Source organism: Pogona vitticeps, chromosome 12 (genome assembly GCF_051106095.1).
Source record: "Pogona vitticeps strain Pit_001003342236 chromosome 12, PviZW2.1, whole genome shotgun sequence".
Lineage (NCBI taxonomy): Eukaryota > Metazoa > Chordata > Lepidosauria > Squamata > Agamidae > Pogona > Pogona vitticeps.
The window spans coordinates 10,181,693-10,204,116 of NC_135794.1; the positions used below are offsets into that span (position 1 = coordinate 10,181,693).

At 43.0% G+C, this 22,424-nt stretch overlaps 1 protein-coding gene across 8 annotated transcripts in view; it reads right to left on the reverse strand.

The window, feature by feature from the left end:
- Positions 1–542: 542 nt before the first annotated feature.
- The window catches only part of CPEB1 (cytoplasmic polyadenylation element binding protein 1), an 80,758-nt gene continuing 58,876 nt past the window's right edge, over positions 543–22,424 (reverse strand). For 5 of the 8 annotated variants that reach the window (XM_072982248.2, XM_072982253.2, XM_072982249.2 and 2 more), the window contains 8 exons: positions 16,792–17,038; positions 16,560–16,673; positions 12,826–12,930; positions 12,047–12,183; positions 8,408–8,606; positions 6,572–6,666; positions 3,834–3,914; positions 543–1,945 (listed from right to left, as the gene is read on the reverse strand). In XM_072982248.2, coding sequence (XP_072838349.1) covers positions 1,835–1,945; positions 3,834–3,914; positions 6,572–6,666; positions 8,408–8,606; positions 12,047–12,183; positions 12,826–12,930; positions 16,560–16,673; positions 16,792–17,038 — 1,089 coding nt within the window. In that variant the 3' untranslated portion in view covers positions 543–1,834. The remainder of the gene's footprint in view (positions 1,946–3,833; positions 3,915–6,571; positions 6,667–8,407; positions 8,607–12,046; positions 12,184–12,825; positions 12,931–16,559; positions 16,674–16,791; positions 17,039–22,424) is intronic. The other 3 variants (XM_072982252.2, XM_072982251.2, XM_078381114.1) reach the window with 1 other exon arrangement.

Below are 22,424 nucleotides of genomic sequence, written 5' to 3' on the forward strand. Positions count from 1 at the left end.
CATAGCAAACCAATGAACCTAGACACACAGCTTCTTCCCAGTTGGAGCAGCACTGACCTATTGTCATCTGCCCATGTGCAGTCTCTATGAGGAGTGCTTCCCTCACCCTCCCCGTGTCCCAAATACGGTTCAACAGTGCTGGTGTGCGGGCAGGTTTGCTCCATGTCAGCAAGGACTGGGCTGTGGGCCAGTCCATCTCTTCAATTGTCTACACTGCCTCTAGATTGCCATGGGATACCTTGGAGGGACCAGCAGACACAGGCCTACCATGCCAGCAGCAGGCAAGACTGAAGTGAGGGGGGGGTATATTGGGGCATCCATTTCAGAGCGGGGGCCATGTAAAGTCAGACTGGGGACCACAGGTCAACTAGCTGGTCTTCAGAGCATGCCTTAGGCTTGACTGCCCCCAATGCAAGATGAAGCGCCATGGGTTATATGTATAAAATGAGTGCAACTGACCTCCAGAAATGGCTTGAAAAGCTGCTCTGACACACACTGACACAGACGTCCAGTTTGCCGTTAAAAGAAAACAAAACTAAGGATTTGCTGCAACGTGTTTATTATGTGCCAAGAACTACATCACAGCTTACTCCACGCATCTGTAGGAGAGTGCAGTCTTGCCTGCATATACTACAATGAGGTAGAGACTTCACATACTGGTTCACAAAACCCCACAAAGAGCAGCTGGAATATGCAACATCAGCTCAGCAGGAAAAAGGGAGAACTTATGACACTGGTTCTTTGGCACACAGCTTCCAAATAGAGGGAAAAAAAATAAAACAAAATCAAAACTTCAACTCCCAGCACGATCGGTGGGCTGTACTTCTCTCTTCTGTACATTCCTTAAAGTTATTTTACTCATCTCTAAACAGAAAAGGGCTCCCAGGAACCTTTGCCTGCCCTATGGAAGCACAGCCCTTAAATCAGCTCCGTTATAAAAAGAAAATTGAAGTCTTGTGACTTTGTGATTAAAAATCTTTATCAAGCCCCCTTAAGTGCAACTTAAAGTGCAACAAACTATATACAGCAGCTCAAAGATCGTTTATCCGGTCCAGTTTCAAAATCCAAAAATCCTATCCTTCTGGGTTGCAAATACTGCTATTCACAACTGGGAAACTTTTTTTTTAAACTAACAGCTCCCAGACACAAGTTGCAATGATGTTAAAAGCTGCCAGGAAAGAAAAAAATCTAGTCTCAAACGACTTAAAAACCATTTTCAAGAGTGTAAAAAGGAACTGGTAAAAATCCTGGAGCGTAAAATATGAAATATGATTTGGTTTAAGTGAAGAACAAAGTCTCCTTGTTGTTACAGTAAAAAACACCAGCTGAACATTCATTTTATTCCGTTCAGATGGGGGGGTTAAATGAATGGAAAGGCACTGTATGGCAACTGCAAAAAAACGGAGCCAATGAGACCTGCATTATTACCATCAGTATTGCAAGGAATGTAAAAAAAGGGCCCTTGATAAATAAGAAACGGAAGCGAAGGCATCTGCATTCAACACCTTCTCAACACAAGGCCCCTTTATGCTTCTAGTCAGCAACAAGGAACCAAAGTCTGGGAACTGCAGAATTGTTTGAGGGGGGCCCTCCCCTCTCAACCCCCCCAAACAAATCCCTGACAAAACTTCACTGTGCATTAAGTGCAGAAACAAATAAAGACCAGCAAGTGCAAACGTGAAGGCAAGATTCCCCGTTACGTTTTTTTCAAAAACGGGCATTCCCCAAGCCTGGGTGGTGGCACGGGCAAGCAGCCCTGGGCTCTTTCTCTCCCTGGTGGCAGGTAAACAGAAGAGCTTCTCTCTGCAAAGCTGCAGCGGCCTCGGCCGCAGCTCTAGCTGGCATCTCTGTTCTTCTGATTGCGCATCAGTGGGCGGTGGTGATGCAAGATCTCCATGGAATGTTTCCAGTGCCAGCAGGCGCGACAGAAATACTTGAAGCAGACCTGGGAGTTGGGGGGGGGTGGAGAAGGAAGGAAGGAAGGAATGAGAGAGTGGGAAAAGCATCCCGAGGGTACACACAGTTACGCAAGTTGTACAGGGATTCACAGATTCAAGGTCTGAGCTTACATTACCAAAAATGCTAACATGTTGATGTTGAACTCCTACAAAACACATTTATGAATACTAGGGGAAGTTTGAATTTTTAAAAAAACATTAAAGCGTTAAAAAGAACATTTAGAATGATTAAAATGGATAGTAATAAACTAAACTACTGTGAACACCAATCATTATTAAAAATAGGTAATTTGGTGCTTAACGATTAAGATAATGAATTTAAAAACTGTAGGAAATACTACAAAGACTGGGCTAATAAATTACTTGATACATATCCCTTCCAACCTTTGTTGACAATGATTCAAAAGGCTAACACTGCTTTATTTTTAAGGGTACTAGGCACTGGCCCAACAGCAAGTACCATACTAGGAAGAATACTAAACTGAAAATATCCGGCACATTTATAGTAGGTTAACATTTCCCCTCCAGAAGGAAAAAGAGAAACAGAACCCTCACATCCATGTTTTCTTTTTTGTATTGTCAAGACTAGTGAGGTACTTTTCTGCCCAAAGCATGCTCCTAGAAAGGTAAAACATAAAACCAATGGCTACACGGTGAGACATCATCATAAACCTTTGAAAACGAGTGACTCTGCTCAAGGGGCGGACTTTTGGTTCAGTCTAGGCAGACAGCAAGATTCAGGGTATCAGCTGCAGACTGCGGCAGGCATCTTCGAGTTTTTGACGAGGATACGTTTAGAATTTTGAAAGCAATGTTTAAAACAAAAACAAGCAACGAAGCCAAAAAGCCACTAGAGGAGAGTGCCTGATTCACAGGAATGAAACTGGCAAGGCTGAGGGATCGACTGCCTTGCCAAAGAACCTGATTGCAAGGCAGGGATGTGGCTGGAGTCCTTAAACTATTTCTGTGAACCCTCTTGTGTGTCCCACCTGCTCTCTCTCCTTACTGTAAAACTCTTTATGAGCCCCAGTCATCATCCTTCCTCATACCAGCATGGCTTTTCCCACTGTTCCACGTTACCTGCCTTTCCTCCACCAGATCACAGATCTCTGAGAGGGGTGTGTGTGTGTGTGTGTGTGTGCTCAAGTGCTCAGCTCAGGCAGATGAGCCCCCTCCCTTGTTTTCAATCAGTTCGAAGACTTATGGTCTGTCTAAGCTTGGAGGAAGTGGCTATAATGCAACAAAAAGACTGCATGGACCGGATTTCGGAGAGAACTTAGTACAAAGAGGAGCAGACAACAGTGGCAACACCAGGATCTCAATGACCTCCCTAAAGCCACCCACTTCCATGCTGCGCCACTGCTTTGGGAATTCTCAATCAAAAAGGGTACAACAGAGGTCTTCTCCCCAGACTTTCAGAAGAAATAGTTATCTGCATAGACTCTCTTCCTAAACTGGCTTTTAAAATATCTCCCTCTTCCCCCCCCCAAAAAAAAACCCAGACCAAGAGATGTAGAGTAGCAAGAGGGCAAGCCTGGGCCTAGGGTGGCATTAATCTGGGTCAATGGGAGATGGAGAGAAGCTGACTTCTGTGCACCCCCAGCAAGGCGTAAACTGGTACTTTAATGCCTATTATATTCACTGAGTCAGTAGCCTACATTTCACAGCCACAAAAAGACACAAAGTGGCCAAAACACCTTGGTTCAGATTTTAACTTAAGTCTGACATGCTTAAAATAGAGTTTTAAAGGGGGATTAAAGAGGAAGAAATCTTTGAAGAGTTTGTACACAACATGTGAACCAGCAGATCTGCCCATCCGTCCATCCATGTCCTCACTGAGGCCTGAGGTTGCAAGAAGGAAGAAAGACTGTTTACCTGATCTCTGCAAAAGAAGGGACCTGGCTGAGTCCTGCAGACTTGACACATGGCATCTTCTAGGTATGGATCAATCTGAACCTGTTCAGGTGAGAAAGTAATTAAATTAAAGGGAGGGAGAGCAAAGGCAGAATCAACAGAGCTGCACAAGAAGAATGCAGGACTCTGGCAAGAAACAAAGTGAAAGGCCAAGGCTCATGAGGGTTGCTCCTCCTGAAGAAGCAGCGCCAAGGATATGTATTGAAGGACGTCGCTGCTGTAGGACAAGCTTTGCTTTTATCTCTACTTGAGAGGTCTGCTCCTCTCCGGAGAATAAGGGCCAGCATAGAAGACATGGGTATCTCCTGCAAGCAGGTCTCTCTGTGAAACAAGCAGCTCGGGTATGCAATTTGCAACCCAGATACAGTGGTGCCTCGCTTAACGATTGCTTCGTATAACGAAAAATTCACTTAATGATTTTTTTAGGAGCGATCTTGCACTTCGTTTAACGATTTTCCCTATGGGCGATTTTCGCTTAACGATTTTGGGACCATGCTTCGCTTAACGTTTCTGGTTTTAGGTCCCCTTGTTTCGCTTAATGTTTTTTTTGACAGCCCCGTTTTTGCTATTTTTAAAATATTCTAAATGTTTAAAAAATGTTTAAAATGCTTGGAATCATTAGTGCACCTAATAAAACCTTCGTTAACTTAATTTGGCTTTGTTCTGAGTCTTTTTGAATGTTTGTGAATTTCTTTCCCCCATTGAAATAGGCTTCAATGTATTTCAATGGAGGAACCGCGTTTCGCTTAATGTTTTTTCCTATGGCGATTTTCGCTTAAGGACGGTAATCCGTTCCAATTGGAACGGATTATCCGGTTTTCAATGCATCTCTATGGGAAATGGTGTTTCGCTTAACAATGTTTTCACATAGCAATTTTTTTAAACCAATTAAAATCGTTAAGCGAGGCACCACTGTATTTGAGGGCATGCCTCCCATTATAAATACCTGCCTGGTAATTAAAACCAACCTAGGGAGCAACTCCTGTGTCCCCCCCACTGGAAGCAGTGCATCATCTTGAGATCCACTGGCTGTGAAATTCTCTCCCTCTGGAGTCCTGGCTGGCGCAGAGAACCTACTCCATGGCTGCTCACCCAAACATTTGGGCTCTTATGAGATCCTGGATGGTTCTATCAATTTACATCGTTTGGCTTCCATTGTTAGAAATATTTTAAAGTGTCAGAATATAGCCATAGTATCTGCTGATACAACGTGGGTGAGAAATACTTAAATAATTAAAATAAACCATGCAGTCTCCCCTACAGTATTTTTCTTCTTGCAACATGTAGGTAACTCGAGTAACGTGTGATACAAACACAAAGTAAATTATGAACACAGTGATGCTTAAGATCCTTAGGATGAGTAGAACCTTTGGAGTGCTCTCATCCAAGTTCTGAAAATTCAACAAAGCACACACAACATAATTTGATTTGGCCTCACAACATTATGGCTACTGAGATCTGAACCATAGCTCTATTCATGATACAGAGGAATCTGGTAGCCTATTGTGACTTGAGTGGCTCATAGAGTGTAAATAAACTTTGTTTCCTACCAGAGTACAACAGAACAAAATGGGCTTGCAATGGCTCAAAGAATACATGCCACTTTTCAGGAATGACTTTTGACATTTTCTTTATCTTCTGTCCAAACTAATATGGGATGCAATTTATTATAGAGCTATCTGAATTAGTAAATTTCAAGGACAGAACGATCAGGAATAATTAAATGATTGGCTGGATACAATCATAACTATTATTTACCAAATATATACCTTTTAATCAGGCAATTGCTATATGAGAAGAGAATTTAAGAATTTCCAGAACCAAGTATGGTTTCTCTTCAGGACTATAATTAAAAATCTGGGATTAGTTGTATTTTTTTTTTAAACTGATGTGAAATGAAGACAGCCTGGCCATCTTTGCCATCCTTCTGCAAGGAGGCTGAGACGTTTTCTCTTCAGCCACACTCCTCCCACTCCCACTCCCCTTGGCTGGCTGGTTGAGGGGCTTCTTTGTTTTAAATAAATGGGTTGTAGTGCCTTGTTGCTTTTGAATGTGTTTTTCGGTGTCATTTTGTTTACCATTTTTAATACATTTGTTTATTATTTTTAAATCAGGGCTTTAATATTTTACATCAGGGGTTATTTTTAAATTATGATTCAAATCAACGCAGGGCGGATGAAAATGAATGGCTTTTTAAAAACTGATTTTTTAAAAAAAAAGTAAAACCCACTCTGTTTTATATATTAGCATACTTGCTGTTTTTGGATGTTATCTATGGGGATGTGCTCCACCTTGGGTCTTTTCAGGAGATAAGTGGAGCAAAAATATTTCAAATAAATGAAAGGTGGGGTAAAAATATTTCAAATAAATAGAAGAATAAATAATGTTTCCCTAATGTTCTTATCACATACATAATCCCTGGCACCTCCAGTTTAATGACAGGGTTGGTTGCATTCAGTCTTTGGATCAGTGCTTGGACACCTTATGCCAAACTTGGCACCGTTCAGGTGTGCCCTACTATAGCTCACATCATCCACAAATGACCAAGCTAACTGGGAATAATGCTATTTATAGTCCAACACGCCTGGACAGTACCAAGCTGCAAAAGGTTGACTTGCCAGTCTCAGGATTTGTGGAAACAAGTTGTCAAGAACGTAGCCACATCCTCACAGCTTGTATTTTTATTTTATGTGCTCTACCTTTTTTGTAAACTTGGTCGTTTTGATCTCGACAAACGCAGCACTCACGGCTTTCAGATAGCTACGCTGATTGTTGAAGGTTACACGGCCAGATCCTGAAATGAAACCAGGCCATTAGTGAAATGTACAACATAAGGAAGTATTTGCACAGGGGACCCAAAAGAGGATTCTGAGCCAGCAAGTACGTGGCCTTATTGCAAAAGTCCGCCACATCAGGAGTGTTGCTGCGAAGGGAGGAAAAGCGGCTTCAGAGCAGTGCTGGCCAGGCACTCATCATCCCTGCAGACCACATTTTGTGAATTTCTACTTTAAATGGTCCGGATTCACACCACACAAAATAACATACAAACTGGAATTGCTATTTGCATTAAAGTGCTAAACCCTACCAAAAAATACCCAATTGCTGAAATCCCAGTACTTCATTACACTTGCAGACTGCAAACAGTGTTAAGGGTGTGATGACTCAACTGGGAAAATGCAGTTTGATCAACTGTGAATTCAAGTTTATCAGATTAGGTTTCTCCAGGTGAATCACTAGACAAGCCATTCTTAGTTTTTTTTTTGGGCCGCGCCCATAAACAATAACAAACACAGGCCAAATTAGGAACGTATAACATAACAAACCTTATAAGGTGGTGTGTGAAGAAATCTTTCCTGTCTGTGCCCCCCTTCAAATGTGGCAGCCTCCCCACTGGAGCCATATGCACCTTCCCACCCACCCAACCCCCGTTGAGAATACCTCATCTCGACAACAATTTGCAAGAGTCAACAGGATAGGGAGCTCCGTTTGCACAGAACTCTAACAGCAGAAGCTGTCTTAAAATATAACGAAGTGCTAATTGGTGATTTCCACATCGCTTTCTCTCTTTTCATTTAGTTCCCCTGAGTGCCCTAGTAACAGTGTCTTCCAGTGCCAAGTTGAAACTTTTAACAAAAAAAGCAACTGTGAAAATCTAAGGGTGTTTGGTTGAGGAGAGCCGACACCCTTGCAAGAACCCCTTTGCAACGATTACACTGCATGGAAAATAGGCAAATGCAATTCAAACCAATTGGAACAAATTTAACCCACCTCTGAAGACTGAACAAAAAAAGATGTTCCCACAAACTGCTTCCCTACACTGAGCTTTATGTTGTACAATCGAAACGTTTTCATTCAAATTCATCTTTGCCCGACCAGACATAAACAGTTTGCGAAACAACCAATGCTGTTGCCTCCCGATATTCAGTCGCTTCTACCTGGCGATTAACAAGTCGCTGCTGAGCACAGGTCCACTGGCTTCACGCACACACTTGAAAATTCCAGAGAGACTTGTTAATTGCCCACTAGAAGGGACTGAATGTTCAGCCGTTTGCCTTTTACATATATGGCAAAGCAAGATTTCGGCCATTAATTTATTATTTATTTCATTTATTCGAGTTAGAGCATGTCTTTCTCCCAGAACTGGAATTTATCAATAAGTACTTTGATTCAAACTGCAACAAAGAAGAGTTCAACTAGATGTTAGGAAGAATTTTTAACAGAGAAAGCCATCCCGACAATGGAATGGACTGCCTTGGAGGGCGACATCTCCTTTACTGGAGATTTTAAAGTAGATGTTGGACAGGATGTTTGTGGAGTGGATCTCTGGCACCGGAGGGGGTTAGACTCAAGGATCCCCTGTGGCCCCCTCCAGCTCTAAAGTTCTGCAGTCCTTATGGATCGGCTTTCCTTCTCCAGGCTCCACTTTCATTTTCTCCCCTAACAGAAGGGGTGCAGAACGTACCCGCAAGGCACTTTACCAAAGTCCCAGGTAACATGGTAAAACAAGTCATCAGTCATTAACAGTTCTTACTTACCAATAGGGTACTTGTGCTTGTCTGTGTCAATACCGGCATACACCACACCTCCAAACAGGTCATTGAGGATCCCTGCTAAGGCTTCCGCGTTCAACATGCCATGCAAAGCTCCCACAAAGACAGTTTTTCCAGGATCGAGCCTCTGAGTTGGGCTGCGCACAAAGTTGCTGTCTGCCAGGACCCATGGAATCACCTGCACCTAAAACCAACAACGAGAAGGATCTGCACTACTCAATGTATCCGCAGCAATCGATCTGGACCCCTCCCCCTCCTCTTAAAAAAACCTTTTCTTCAGTTGAGAATAGTGGTTCTCAACTTTCCACCCTCTGGTTTGGACTTCAATTCCCAGAATCCCCAGCGAGCATGGCCAACCATCAGTAATCTTAGGAGCTGACATCCAAAACATCTGGAAGGGGTTAAAAGGTGAGAACCACTGGCAGAGACCCAACCAGAATGTCTTACCCACTTCACACACCTGCCCCCCAACCACACACGCACCACTGTAACCATAGCTAAGGCGGACCGGACTTCTGTTAATAAAACAGAAGCTGCCTTATTGTGGGTCAGACCCTTGCTCCCTGGAGTCCAGGGCTTCAGGCAAGCACCTCATTCCAGCCTGCCCAGAGGATTCAACCCAGGATCTTCTGCATGGACAGCATTTGCTCTACCAGTGAGCTAAGGCAACACAGTCTACAAACTGTAATATGTTCAGAGTGCCTTGTTTTTATAACTGGCCTTTCATTCACAAGCATTCTCTTGCCAACTGAACTACTCAACGTATGTTGGGAGAGGCTAAGTAACTCAGCTACTGGAATACGTCTCTGCATTGTCACAAGACAGTAAGACCCACTTCAATGAAGTGGTTAAGAGTGTTAGGCTAGGACTCTAGCAAGATGGATCCAAATCCTAACTCAACTGCAAAATTCAGTGGATGACTTCTGATCAATCGCAGTCTCTCAGACTGAACTACCCCACAAGGCTGCTGCAAAAGGTATAATATAAATGCAACAACTAACTGTAAATAATCACTACAAGACTGTTTCCCAGTAATTACAGGCCTCCTCTAAGTAATGCCTCCCCCTTTTCTTTGTACTCAACACCCATTCTCTGTGTTAAAGCTTTTTGTGCAGCCCTAAAACTGGCCTGCAAACAGAAGAATTCCTCCCTTTTCCACACTGTTCAGGCAAGGCTTCCCAATCAACACTAATATCCCACTCAGCTCCTCTCACTACAGCCACTGCCTTTCCCATCTTACAAATGACATTTGTGACACACACAACACTGCCAACAGCAGGACTGGCATTCTTCTGCACCAAGAAAAACAAGCTTGACACCATGGAAACCGTCTTCTGTGACCAGTAAGGTAGGGAACACTTGCCCACGTTGCAACAGAGCCAAGAGATGTACAGGCACTGACAAGGTGACATAAAACGTAGCCCCACTCCAAAAAAGACCTCCCAAGAATTGCATCAGCTGTGTTGAGCATTCATGTGTCCATAACAGAATGAAAAACATTCGTGATTTCTGGAGGTACAACTGACAGAATACCCTGGGCCACAATGGCCGGTGATAGTCTGGGAACTGTAGTCACCAAAAATTAGCGCTTCCCACCTCTGGATCATAGTAGGCAACTATGGAAAGTCAAAACTGGTTTGGATGCTGGTGCTGACATAGTCTCAGTCAGAGTGCCTAGCAACAGCCCACACCCACGCAGCACCTTTGGCTTCAATTTCAGTGAAATGCATTCTAGGAAAATAGAAAGAAGACTGAGCAGACGTCCCAGGATCTCCTCAAGTGCCTTCTTTATGTTTTGGCCTGTGGATGCAGTTCACTGAACTCTTAACGGCCGAAGGAGGTGTGCCTGGCTAACTTATCTGCAGAGGGAAGAGAAAAGGCTTATGCTCTGCACAGGAACTGGATTCAGTTAAAGATGATGACATGGATGCATCTGCCGTTCTCCCAGCCTGGATACTTAAAACTCCCTGAAGTCCCAAGTCAGCACATTCAGTGATGAGGTATCCTAAGAGCTGAAGACAACATCAGCAAGTGAAAACCTGGCTTTTTACCTAGGCCTTTGCAAACCTCATCCCTTTGTAATATTAATTTTTTACTTAGTTTATGCTGGTCTGTGGTTTTCCAAATGTGTTTTTTTATATGCTCATTTTAAAAAAATTCTTGTATAGTATATTTTTGTTATTTTCTGGAAGCCACCCTTGCCCACTAAATGGGTGGGATAAAAGTTTAAACAAACAAACAACCAAACAAACAAATCTGGGGGCTCAGATTGGAAGCCACTGGGATACAGCATTCTAGCCAGACTCTGAAGCCAAGGACCCTCTCTTCTAGAGATGTATCTGTTTCAGCAGCCTTGTCCACAGGGTGCACATACAGATGCAAACTAGCAGCCTCCAGATTCAAGCCACTGGCCTTGCAGACTGTGAGGGCTGAACTTAAAACACTGGAAACCCAGTTTGAGGCAAAGATGGCAACACATGCTTCTCATCTGTGATTTAAGGCTGCCTTTAACTTGACCTAAGGGAAGGTATTACCTACATCTGACAAATACCTGCAACCGCAGGCACCAGAAACACTTTGGACACCATATTTACCAAGTAGTTCATTCTTTGGTGTGGCAAGGAATCTGTAGGCCTCCAGATGTTACTTGTCCCCATCAGTCTCACCCAGCATGCACAATAGTCAGGAACAACAGTAGCTGTAGTCCAAAACTACCTGGAGGACCACAGGTTCTCCACTAGCTTCTATGCATGATAAATTACAGTTATCTCCTGGCTCAAATGCAAACAGAAATCTTAAGGCATGGATCCAGAAGCCAATTCACAACATGATGCTTTTGCATGGATCTACTGCTCATCCAGCCTCCACGATGCACAAAGATCTACTGCTGAAAAAAAAAAATCAGCAGTGGAGATCCACTGCCAGTTCTAACAAGATCTGTGTATAAGCAGATTCTGCCAACATCTTGCCAGCCTGCAAAAGGTACTTCTGGACTTTCATATTGTTCACCCAACCACTTGTAGCACAAACCCTGCACACTTAACAGAAGAGCTGTGTATCTTCTGTTAGCAAGCCTGGGAACAAGTTTTGCCCCAGAATCTCACTGGAGCTTTCAGAAACTCACCAGTACCAAAATGTTGCACGATGGGGCAGACAAAGAAGCAACCTTTCCTGTTAAAAATGAGGTGTTCACAAAGCAGAAGCAAGCTATTTGTTTTAAAGTCTGATTTTGTTCCCAGAAGCATGACTGTGATCCCAAAGCTAAAGGCAATCCATTTTGAGGCCAAGGCCATGGTGATTTTCAAGGTTAACGATCAGACATAGGGAGGACTGCACACAGCCCAAGGACACATGTTGTCCACCCCAAATTTAGAGGGGTTCAAAACCAACACTCCAATCAAGGGACCACTCTCTGTTCTCCCTGTCTAAACCAAAATCTGGATATTCAGAGCCGACGTGTGGAGCAATCCTCTGTCCATCTGGGTCATTCTGTGAGGTAGAAATAACTAGCACGTTCACCCAAGAAAATGCTGGATCCCTCGTGGCCACCGCTCAAGCCACGAAACAAAGGCCAGCCATCTCTTTCAATTCTCCTATGGCCCATGAGGCAGGGTACCTGCTCACCTCTTTGCAGCGCATTCTGCGGCTGGACATCTTGAAATAATACTCGCTCAGGCCGCTGGGGCTCAGCACGTCACGGGAACAATTCTGGAGCAAAGCGCGTACAGATTTCTCTGACTCAAACACCAGGTAGGCATAGCCTTGGGGGAAGAAAACAGGAAATTCAGGTACATGCCCAGTCCCTCGTTCTTAGGTGTTCCTCTGCATCCCAAGGCAGCCTTGTTGCTGCATCAAAAGAGCCAATTAGTTCAGCAACAGGCATCCAGAAGATCTGGGGATGCTTTACAGAAATATCCCATTGCTCCCTCTGCTCCCCTAGAAGCACACTGCCTTGGGAAGGAGAGGTTCTCGCTCATTCACACTTTCTACACATATTAAGCCTTGAAAAGAGAAAAATTTCTGCAATACAAAAGGCTTGTGTGTAAAAAGGATTTCTTCTTGCAACAGACTATTCCAGTGGAACCTATATGCCACTTTTCTCATGTTTTACTATTTCACTGAAAATAACGCCAGATTTTAGAATTTGCCCTGGACAGAGAACACTGATAACTAGAATAGATTTCCTTCCAAAAGAAGCCCCAGAAGCCTTCCGCCGCTCCTCCCACCTTCAATCACCGCCAGTGAGTGGAGACGACAGCCGTGGAAAAGAACCTGTGCAACCGAGGGAGGCCTGTGTCCTGTGATGCTTCACCTGTCCAGTCACCGGCATGCACTCATGCTCTCCCAGCAACCCTCTGTGCTCTATAGCATGGATAAAAAAATGCCTACCACGTCTGTATTACCTTTGGGCATATTACCTTTGGGAGGGCAGCGGGGATGCTTGCTATCCTTACCAGGCCACTCCACCCTCAGAGAGCCAAACACACGGAAAGTGCTGATGAGACCCGCTGCGCAGAAGAAAAAGATTTATTCAGAGGCAGCCAAGCCAAACAAAACACCAGAGTCTTACTACGGTTGGGAGGATTATATTTTACATTTCCTTTTACCTCCTACGTACCCTCCTTTAGTCAAGGCAAAAGAGGGAAAAAACATTGTCTTTCTAGATGAGGTTCTGGATGTCAACTCTGGCTAGTCGGGGCTTTTGTCGAGTTGCCATCCGAAATATCTGGAGGAGCAAACCATGCCTACCTTGCTGGATCTGCAGATTCTCATATGGCACACAGCGCAGTGTTCTGCAGTCTAGCTCATCAGGCTGCAAGCAGGGAGACCCACTTTGCCCAACTATGCCATGAAGGCATGAAGACAGTTTCATTCTCTTAAAACTTGTCACCAGAAAAGGCAATGACATTGGAAGAGTTGGAGGTAACAGGGCTAGAGGACAACTGAGAAGGAGGAAGGAGCCACTCAATAAAGGAAGCCGTGGCCTTGAGTGCACAAGTCCTGAGCAGGACTCTTAGTGACAAAATCTTCTGGAGGTCACTAATCGACTCAGAAGCAACTTGATGGCATGTCATAATGACAGAACTCCAGTACTTGCTAAGAACGAAATGCAAATACTAAATACCTGAAGCCTTTATTACTTTAATGTTCTACTTGACAGAGTAATCAGGCATGTGCATTTTATCTGTGCCACTAATAGTATTTTTTGTTAGAATTGGTACCATTAAAAGCACAACACTAATGTATTAAGTGTATTATGATGGCCTTCAATATACACACAGTATATGTTTTCATGTTCCAGTGCATTTAAAAAAGGGTGCTGAAACACTGTTCTGCATTAAATTCATCATTAAACCTTCACTATGTTTATATTATGGATATTTTGTAAGTACTCTTATTTTTATATTAAACAGAGAAGAACTGTGTACTGGAAACAGTGATAATTGCAATGACTGTTGCCTTTTATTTTGCATCAGGGACATCCCGAGCCTGGCATCTATCAGACGTTTGTGACTACAACATCCATATCCTTCACCGCTGGCCATGCCAGTGGAGCTAATGAGACTCATGTAGTCTAACACCTAGGTTCCCAACCTTTGTTACTCAGATGTTTTTGAACTGCAACTCCCAGAAACCCCAGCCAGCACAGTTGGTGGTGAAGGCTTCTGGGAGTTGCAATCCACAACTCCTGAGTAAGCCAAGGTTGAGAACCAGTGGTCTAACACAGTGGTTCTTAACCTTTGTTACTCAGATGCTTTTGAACTGCAACTCCCAGAAACCTTAGTCAGCACAACTGGTGGTGAAGGCTTCTGGGAGTTGCAGTCCAAAACTCCTGAGTAACCCAAGGTTAACAACCAGTGGTCTAACACACCGAAGAGCACCAGCCAGAAGCTTGCTCCAGAACTACTCTATCTGATACAGCACACTGTACTTGCAGGATTTACTTTTTACACATTACACATTCTAATGTGCACCAAATACCTCAGAATACAACCAGCCATCCAATTCTACTGCATGTGTAAATCAACCCATCAGTATGAATCAACTCTTGACTCGGATATTGGCATGAACACAGTGGGGCTCAGCAGTTACTATGTGTTCCTGAAAATGAACATTTGTAAGCTGGGGTGGGCAAACTACACCCCATGGGCTACATGCGGGAGACCTCCCCATGCAAACAAAATGTCATTTGCAAACAATGCCCTCTCTCTGCTCCTGAAGGTCCTCAAGAACATGAGTTTTCAGAGGTCCTCCAACACCCCTGGAGCAGTAGGCAGCGAACCTTTTTGGGCCCGAGTGCCCAAACTGAAAGGGGGGGGGGAACCAGTGGCGCAGCGGAACTGGAAGTGGTGGCGGCGGAACTGGAAGGGGGCATCTGAGGCACAGAAGTGTCTTGAGACCCCACCCCGGATCCTGGCCCTGCCGCCTGTCAAAGCGCCAGCACTGCAGCTGCAGCCACCTCCTGAGGATTGGCTACTGGGTGGGGGGTGGTAGCGATCCAGCGACTTATGGCTTGTGTGCCCGCAGAAAGGGCTCTGCGTGCCAGCTGTAGCATGTGTGCCATAGGTTTGCCATCGCTACCCTAGAACAAACTACTGAAGCCGCAAATGGCCCCGGGCCGCATGTTTGAGACCCCTGCTGTAGACAATCTCACAACTTCATTACTGAAATGGTTATTACTGGAGTTTCAATAGATATCTTCTAGACTTAAGTTACCACCGCCTTAAATGACTTACGTATGTCAAATGTAACTTAATGCATTTCAATGTATTGTTTATTTGTATTTCAGTACTTTTATTCTGTGCCCATGTTAAATCTTTGAATTTTTAGCCATGTTTATTGTGCTAATTTTCATGTTATTATTAGTTTTATTTGCATGCTGCATTTTTCCCAACAAAGAGACCCAAGGAAACTGATAGCATTAAAATTCACACAATTAAAACACAGTAAATCAAATATTAAAAAGAGAAATTAAACAATATATGATTTAAAATAAAAGATTAAAACATGGAAACATGGAAAAGATTAGAATTATCTGCTAAAATGGGGTTGAGGGATTCAGTTAGATAAAAGGGAAGGGACCATCCTGATCTCCCGAGGAAGAGTGTTCCATAGCCTGGGAGCTGCCACTGGGAGCTGCCTGCGTTGGCAATGAGACCAAAATAAGGGCCTCCTCTGATGGTCTTAAAACAATGAGAAGGCTCATATGGGGAGATACAGTCCTTCAGGTAGCCTGGATCTAAGCCATATAGGGCTTTATAGGTAATGACCAGCTTATAGGTAATGTTGTAAACTGCCAAGAGGCCTTTGGCCAGATGGGCGGTATAGAAATAAAACAAATAAATGCATAATAAAGATACCGCCAGACTCCTTTCCAACCTATTTGCACCCAGGACCATCCCTACCAAAAGATAAACTGACCACCTCAGGCAAGATGTGCTGTTTCCCCGGAGCCTTCCTCCTCTCCTGGAAAACAAAATTGTTTTGTGCCATAAGGTTTTTCCCGTCCCTATGCTAATAGGGCACACAGGCACAGTGGAGGAAGACAGCTCATCATCTCTTCTGAAGTAAGAGACAACTATGGGTGCAGTCAACTCCTGTACATGGAATGCAGAGCATCCTCTCTTTTGCCTCATGCAACCATTCCTTCTTGTAACTCAAAACCCAGAAAAGTGATAAAGTCTTGCCTCAGCAACCCACAAGGGACCAAGCTGGGGAAAACGCACCTTGTTCACTCTAAAACACCAAGAAAAGTCTTTAGACAAACTGGACTGGACAGTCTCTAAGGTGGTAAACAGAGCAGGCCTGCAGATGTCATAAAAGGGCAATGTGTTATTTACTTTGTTAATATAGCATTTTCATTCCCAGGAAGAGGGAGATTTATGGGACCTTCTCACTCGTGCTAGAATAATTTGGCCAGCTTTAGGTACCATCTACCTTGACGGGAAGGGCCATTTGCTGCTCTGACTCAGCAAACAAAATCATTTTGAGCAGACTTGGTGCTAAAGCATGCAGCGTAATCAGGATGAGAGCCCACAGGAAAGGAGTTCACCTTGATAGGAACCAGCAGCAAAGCAGTTCTTCAAGGCACCCATCTGCTGACCTGCAGGACCGTAGGAGACTTTCCATTACTCACCTTCTGTGATATCCCAGGGTACTCCTCCTAAAAACACCTTACAGGAGTAGACTGGATTCTTGTAATTTCTTGGCGGGAGCTGCCCACTCCATGTACAGGTGGCCTCGTTCACAGCTAAGGACAAGGAACCACAAACAGGAAAAGTTAGCCCAGGGACCCAAGAGAGTTAGCATCCCAATGACTACTCAACCCTTCCTCCTTCCCCCAAAGGCAAGCGCAGATTTTGGCTGACCTGCTGCCTGCTTGTGAAGCCTTGCTTCTCTCTCAATACTAAACGGGTCCTCTGGAGAGTCTGGCAGGTTCCAAGAAGGCCATGTGGATGCTCCAGGCCACTGCTTAGGGATGCTGGTTGGGGTGGAAGTGACTGCAGCCAGAGTAGCTTGGTCTTGATCCAGGTGGGACCCTGCCCCATTTAAGGAATCTCTGGTAAGACCTCCAATAGGCAGGAAAGGCAGAGGCGGGGAGATGCGGAGGCTGGACTGCAGTTGAAGGGGGAAAGGACAATGATTTGAAGTTGGTATCTTCAGAGGTCATCTAGTCCAACTGCCCTCCCCCCCCGCCCCCATTAAGCAAATCCATTATTACGACGACCTTGGTTAAGTGGCTTCCTATGTAACGGTTCCTTGTTTCTACTTTACTCAGTAGACTACGAGCTGCCACAATAAACAGCACTTGAGTTATATATCACCTGCAAAAAGTACCAGTAGCCATTCGTAGTGTAAGAGAACCCAAAATCCTTTTTGCTAGCTTATTGAGTCAAAGACAGCGGAACTTCATTCTGCTCTCCAAGTTACCCAGCTTAAGAGAACACGACAATGACAGTTGCCTGAGGGTGCATCTCATTATACTCTGCTTTTTCTATCTGATTTTGCACATTTCAGATTGAGACATTTTTCTTAAACTACATAACAAAAATCTAATCACCTCAAAGACTGCACTATTTCTGAGGCCATTTGGGGGTTCTTGTTTTAATGGCTGTTGGGAGGCTAGCCAGCGTCTCCCTCCCCTTTTTTTTTCTGATATGCGATCAGCCCTCTTGGTCTAAATGTACAGTTAGGGGTGGTGGGGTCCATGCTGCTGTTTTGGGTAACACCTTCAGTCCGTATGTGTTACAGGAGTATAATCCCTCTTCAGGTGAACACCGGCAGTTTGTCCTCCAAACAATCTTCATTCTTTTTTTAAAATCTGCCTGTCAAGTCTAGCGCTGTTTCAGATCAGTGCCGAGGCTACCTTGCTTTTTCCTTGTCAATTTGCTTTCATTCTGTATCTAGTCTTTCAATGGGACAACTGGCCCTACTTGAAGTGTTTACTTTTCATTCCACAATTTTTTACTTTTCTACTTTTAATGGCATAGTCCCTGACTCGATGCTAGGCTAAACCTTTCAAAGGAGATCTCTTCCACTCGGGGGGGGGGGGGTGTCGAAAGTGCCAGGAACAGAATGCTCTACTTCCATATGAAGGGGATGAACGATGAGAAGAAGTGCAAAGGAAGGAAGGGCAGTACAGACGCTTGTCAAGGGGCAGTCTATCTTACTGGCACTGACAGCTACAGCAATTTTGGTAGCAGAACCCAGCAGTGACAGGGTTTTAAAAAATGTGAGGCAAGCCAATTGAATCTAGTGTTTATCCCCTGTGTAGCTACACCCTCAGTCTTGAAAGAAAAGGTTAGATTACCCTTATAGATGTAAAGAGAGGATCCCCCAACACTATAATTTAAGCTCACAACCTTCAGAGTTGAATACTAGAGAAAGTAAGCTTTTATTACAACACACTTCTAGTCTGTCTGTTTTAAACTTATTTATAAAGTATGGCTGAGAAAACGCCAGACCAAAAATGAGTCATGGCTTACCCAGACCCTGACCTTTCCAATCCATAATTGGTTTCCATTTACTGTTTCTCTGGTTATTTATAAATGTAACAATGACATAACAGTAACATTCATAAAATTCATTCAGACAGTGGTATATGTTTGTAACCTTACCATCCATTCTAATGCATTTTAAAAGTCAACTATTACCAAAAGACAGTATGTTCTGTCATAGACTGTTGACCCTGGAGAGTGTCTAAAGTTTTCCACAGTTTGCTGTATGAACTTGGGGGGGGGGTCTTCTCTTTTGTACACCTTCCTTAATGTACTGTACAAACTAGTACAAACCCCCCCCCCAGAAAGAATAAATTTCAATCACTTTTGCTGAACTCTAACCCACGTGATTAATTTATCTACCCAAATTATACTCCAAACATATTGGCACAAGAATTCTAAAGAGAGATCTTCATTTGTTTGCCAGGTTTTGTTGTTAATCCCTCTTGCCTACCCCCACAAGGAAGGTACATTTTTCTTTACTTGGAAAATGTCATTCAATCCCAAAAACAGTGATAACAATTTAGGATCAAACCAAGTATCTCTATGAATTTTACTGCATTCTTGGCATACACACTCCCAACAACATTTGTATCTTCTTACAATTCCATCATATACGGAAATACATTTCCATTGCCTCGCACCATTTCCAACATCAGTAAGCTATTTTCTAAATGGCAATGGGAGTTAGGTACCCTGTTTTCCCCTTTTCTTTTAATTGTTTTCTCCTTATTTTTGCAGATGTTGATTTGATTTTTTAAAGACCAAACTGATTCCCCCTTTTTCAGTGTGTTTTCTTAGGGAAACAACCCCCCCCCCCCATTTTTAAACTGTTCGGTGAAATCCTGTTATGATTACTTATTTGCTTATAAATGAGAAAAACAGCTCATTTAGTTTTCTTTTTAGTTGCCCATAACCACTTCTCAAATGCAGAAAGAGATTTCAAAACCTATGCCATAACACATCTGCATTTGATGTCAAATTCACAGCCAATTATGGCTTATGTGTTTGAGTTCCACTGCTAAGCGACATTCTGTTCACCCTATAAATAGGTCTTTTAATAGGTCACATTTTCCCCAGGGTCTGAACTGTGCATATTTATCTTTAGAATAGTACAATGGATACTGGCAGGAAGAAAATTAATGGAGATATTTTCTCCATTTTTTTCATGGATGAGAAGTAGACAGTAGGAAAGAATGTGTGATAAGAGTCTACTATTCTTTTTTAATTATGAAATAAAAAGAGTAGTTCTCTTATGTTGGGTTAAATTTTCTTTGTGTATTTTATATATAAGCAGGTTTTCTCATTTTATTGTAAACCATGCCTAAGCTGAAATGTTTCATTCTACACCTTTACATTTTGGAATACTAATTCCTCTCCCTTTTTCTTCTGGCTGCCTTTGTATGATATTCCCATTTGCCTTTTAACTGTGAAATATAAATTCAATAGCTTTTGCCAATATGAAATTGTTTTGGATGGCACACCAACTAGAAGGAAATGACAGAAAAAGATGTTATGTATTTTTTTACTGCTGCTGTAGTCTTCCATCCATAGCCTTTTTGAGGTCTTATCTGAGCTGATTTCTCAACGAGTCAAGTGCAACAGGTTCTCAAAACTGTTAATACATAAAATATTTTAATGTCTAATCATTTTAGCATTTTTTCTTACCAACTGGAATACCTGTCACTTATTCATTTGTGGTTCTTGTTCAGTAATCTTACTGAAACATAATACTAATTCTGCTGATTTTATAAGATTAATTTTCAAACTTATAAGTGTAATAAAAGTACAGTGGTGCCTCGCATAACGTTTTTAATTGGTTCCAAAAAAAAAAACGTTATGTGAAACATCGTTATGCGAAACACCATTTCCCATAGAGATGCATTGGAAACCAGTTAATCCGTTCCAATAGGCACGGATTGCCGTCCTTAAGCGAAAAAACCCATAGGAAACATCGTTAAACGATACAATGTATCCTCCATTGGAATGTATTGTAGCTGACTCAATACGTTTCAATGGCTTTGCGAAGTCAATTTTTGCAAAATTAAGTGTGTCATAAAAGGGTCAAAAATGGTTTTAAATGCTTGGATTAGCTTCTGCACCCTCTAAAACGGATGCAAAAGTTAATTTGGCTTTGATCTGACTTTTCGTTAATTAATGGTGAATTTTTTTCCCCCAACTTTTGACAGCTGTCAAAATCTGACAGCTCCATTATTTCCCTTGGGGGAAGAAAAAATTCACAAAAAATTAATGAAGACTCAGCAACTGTTCTAAATTCTTGGGTTCGTTAGAGGACCCCCTAAGTTGTGTGCAAACCTGATTTGGCGTTGATCTGAACTTTCGTTAATTTTTTGTAAATTGTTTTCTCCCCCATAGGAAAGCATGGAGCTGTCAGATTTTGACAGGTCCATTGGTTCCTATGGGCCAAAAAAAAAAAAGAATTCACAAAAAATTAACGAAAAGTCAGATCAAAGCCAAATCAGGTTTGCACATGACTTAAGGGGTCCTCTAACGAATCCAAGCATTTAGAACCGTTTTTGACCCTTCTAAGACACTTTTTTAATTGAAAAAAAAAAACATTGTTAAGTGAAGCAGGGGACCTAAAACCAAAAACGTTAAGCGAAGCATGGTCCCAAAATCGCTATGCGAAAATCGCCCATAGGGAAAAACGTTATACGAAGCACAATCTGACTCTGAAAAAATAAACGTTAAGCGAAAAAAATGTTAAACGAAGCAAACGTTATGCGAGGCACCACTGTATTAATTTGCTTGAAAGCTTCATCTACAATTGTCTCTGGTGACAGGACACTAATACAAGACCTGAAAACACATTATTTTATTTGTCATTTCATTCATTTTAATTCTTTAACAGTTTCTTATATTAATTGCTAGAGGCTAAATGAAAGGCAGACAGAAATGGAGATAGTGGGAATCTAGTTTATTTGCACTGCTATACAAGGTAAGGCCACTGAACTTTAAAAAAAATGTTTCTGATTGCATGCAATGATACTATGACTGCTCTAATTTTATTAATTATACTTTAATAAATAAGATGTAATAGTGTCTGGGCAGAATTGCTTATTTGTTTGTTTCTAATAAATACTCTTTGATCCTTAGCCACAGTGGAAGGTAGCTGTCTCCCTTCATTGCCATTAGAAATGCAATGAACTGGCTATCTCTGTCTCTCCTCCACTGGCATACTTCATAGCAGGAAAGATCCATTTGTTTGGTAGCAGCCAACAAAAAGAGAGGTTACTTAGTGGTCATCTGTGAATTCACACAAATGGGTTTAGTGTGCCTGCACAGAGATTCTTGGAAACTTCTAGAGCTTTTACATGTGTTCGTTAGGACCTCCCTCCCATCGCCCTTGGTTCCGCCCATGGCATAGAGTGCCTCAGTTCCGTAGAACAGTCCACCGCTGCCCAGCATACAATAGGCATACGTGACGGACAAACAGGAGGATGGGCGGGAAGCGTGAATTCACAGAGGAGGACTCAAAGAACCAGAGCTACAGGTAAGTAACCTCTTCCTTCTTTGTGGTCTCTGTGAATGCACACAAATGGATGACTAACAAGCTGACCTACCAGGAGGTGGGACGTCACAACAATGCAGAGGCGAGGACAGCACGACCAAATTAGGCATCGGCCTTGGCCCGGACACCTGGGCGGTAACGGGCAGCAAAGGTGGAAGGTGTTGCCCAGGTGGCTGCTTTACAAACGTCAACCAAGTCGCCTCCTCTAACAAATGCCTCGGATGTCGCTACAGCTCTTGTAGAGTGAGCCCAAAATGGCCTGGGAAAAGGCTCATGGGCAAGGTCACAAGACAGGTCAATAGTAGCAACAATCCATTTTGCAACGATTTGAGAAGTGACTGGAAAACCCTTAGAAGGGCCGTGGCAACTGATGAAGAGACTTAGATTTCCGAAAGGAAGCAGAATGGGAGACATAAAATGCCAAGGCACACCTAACATCTAAGGAGTGTAGCAAGCGCTCTAGGTCATTAGC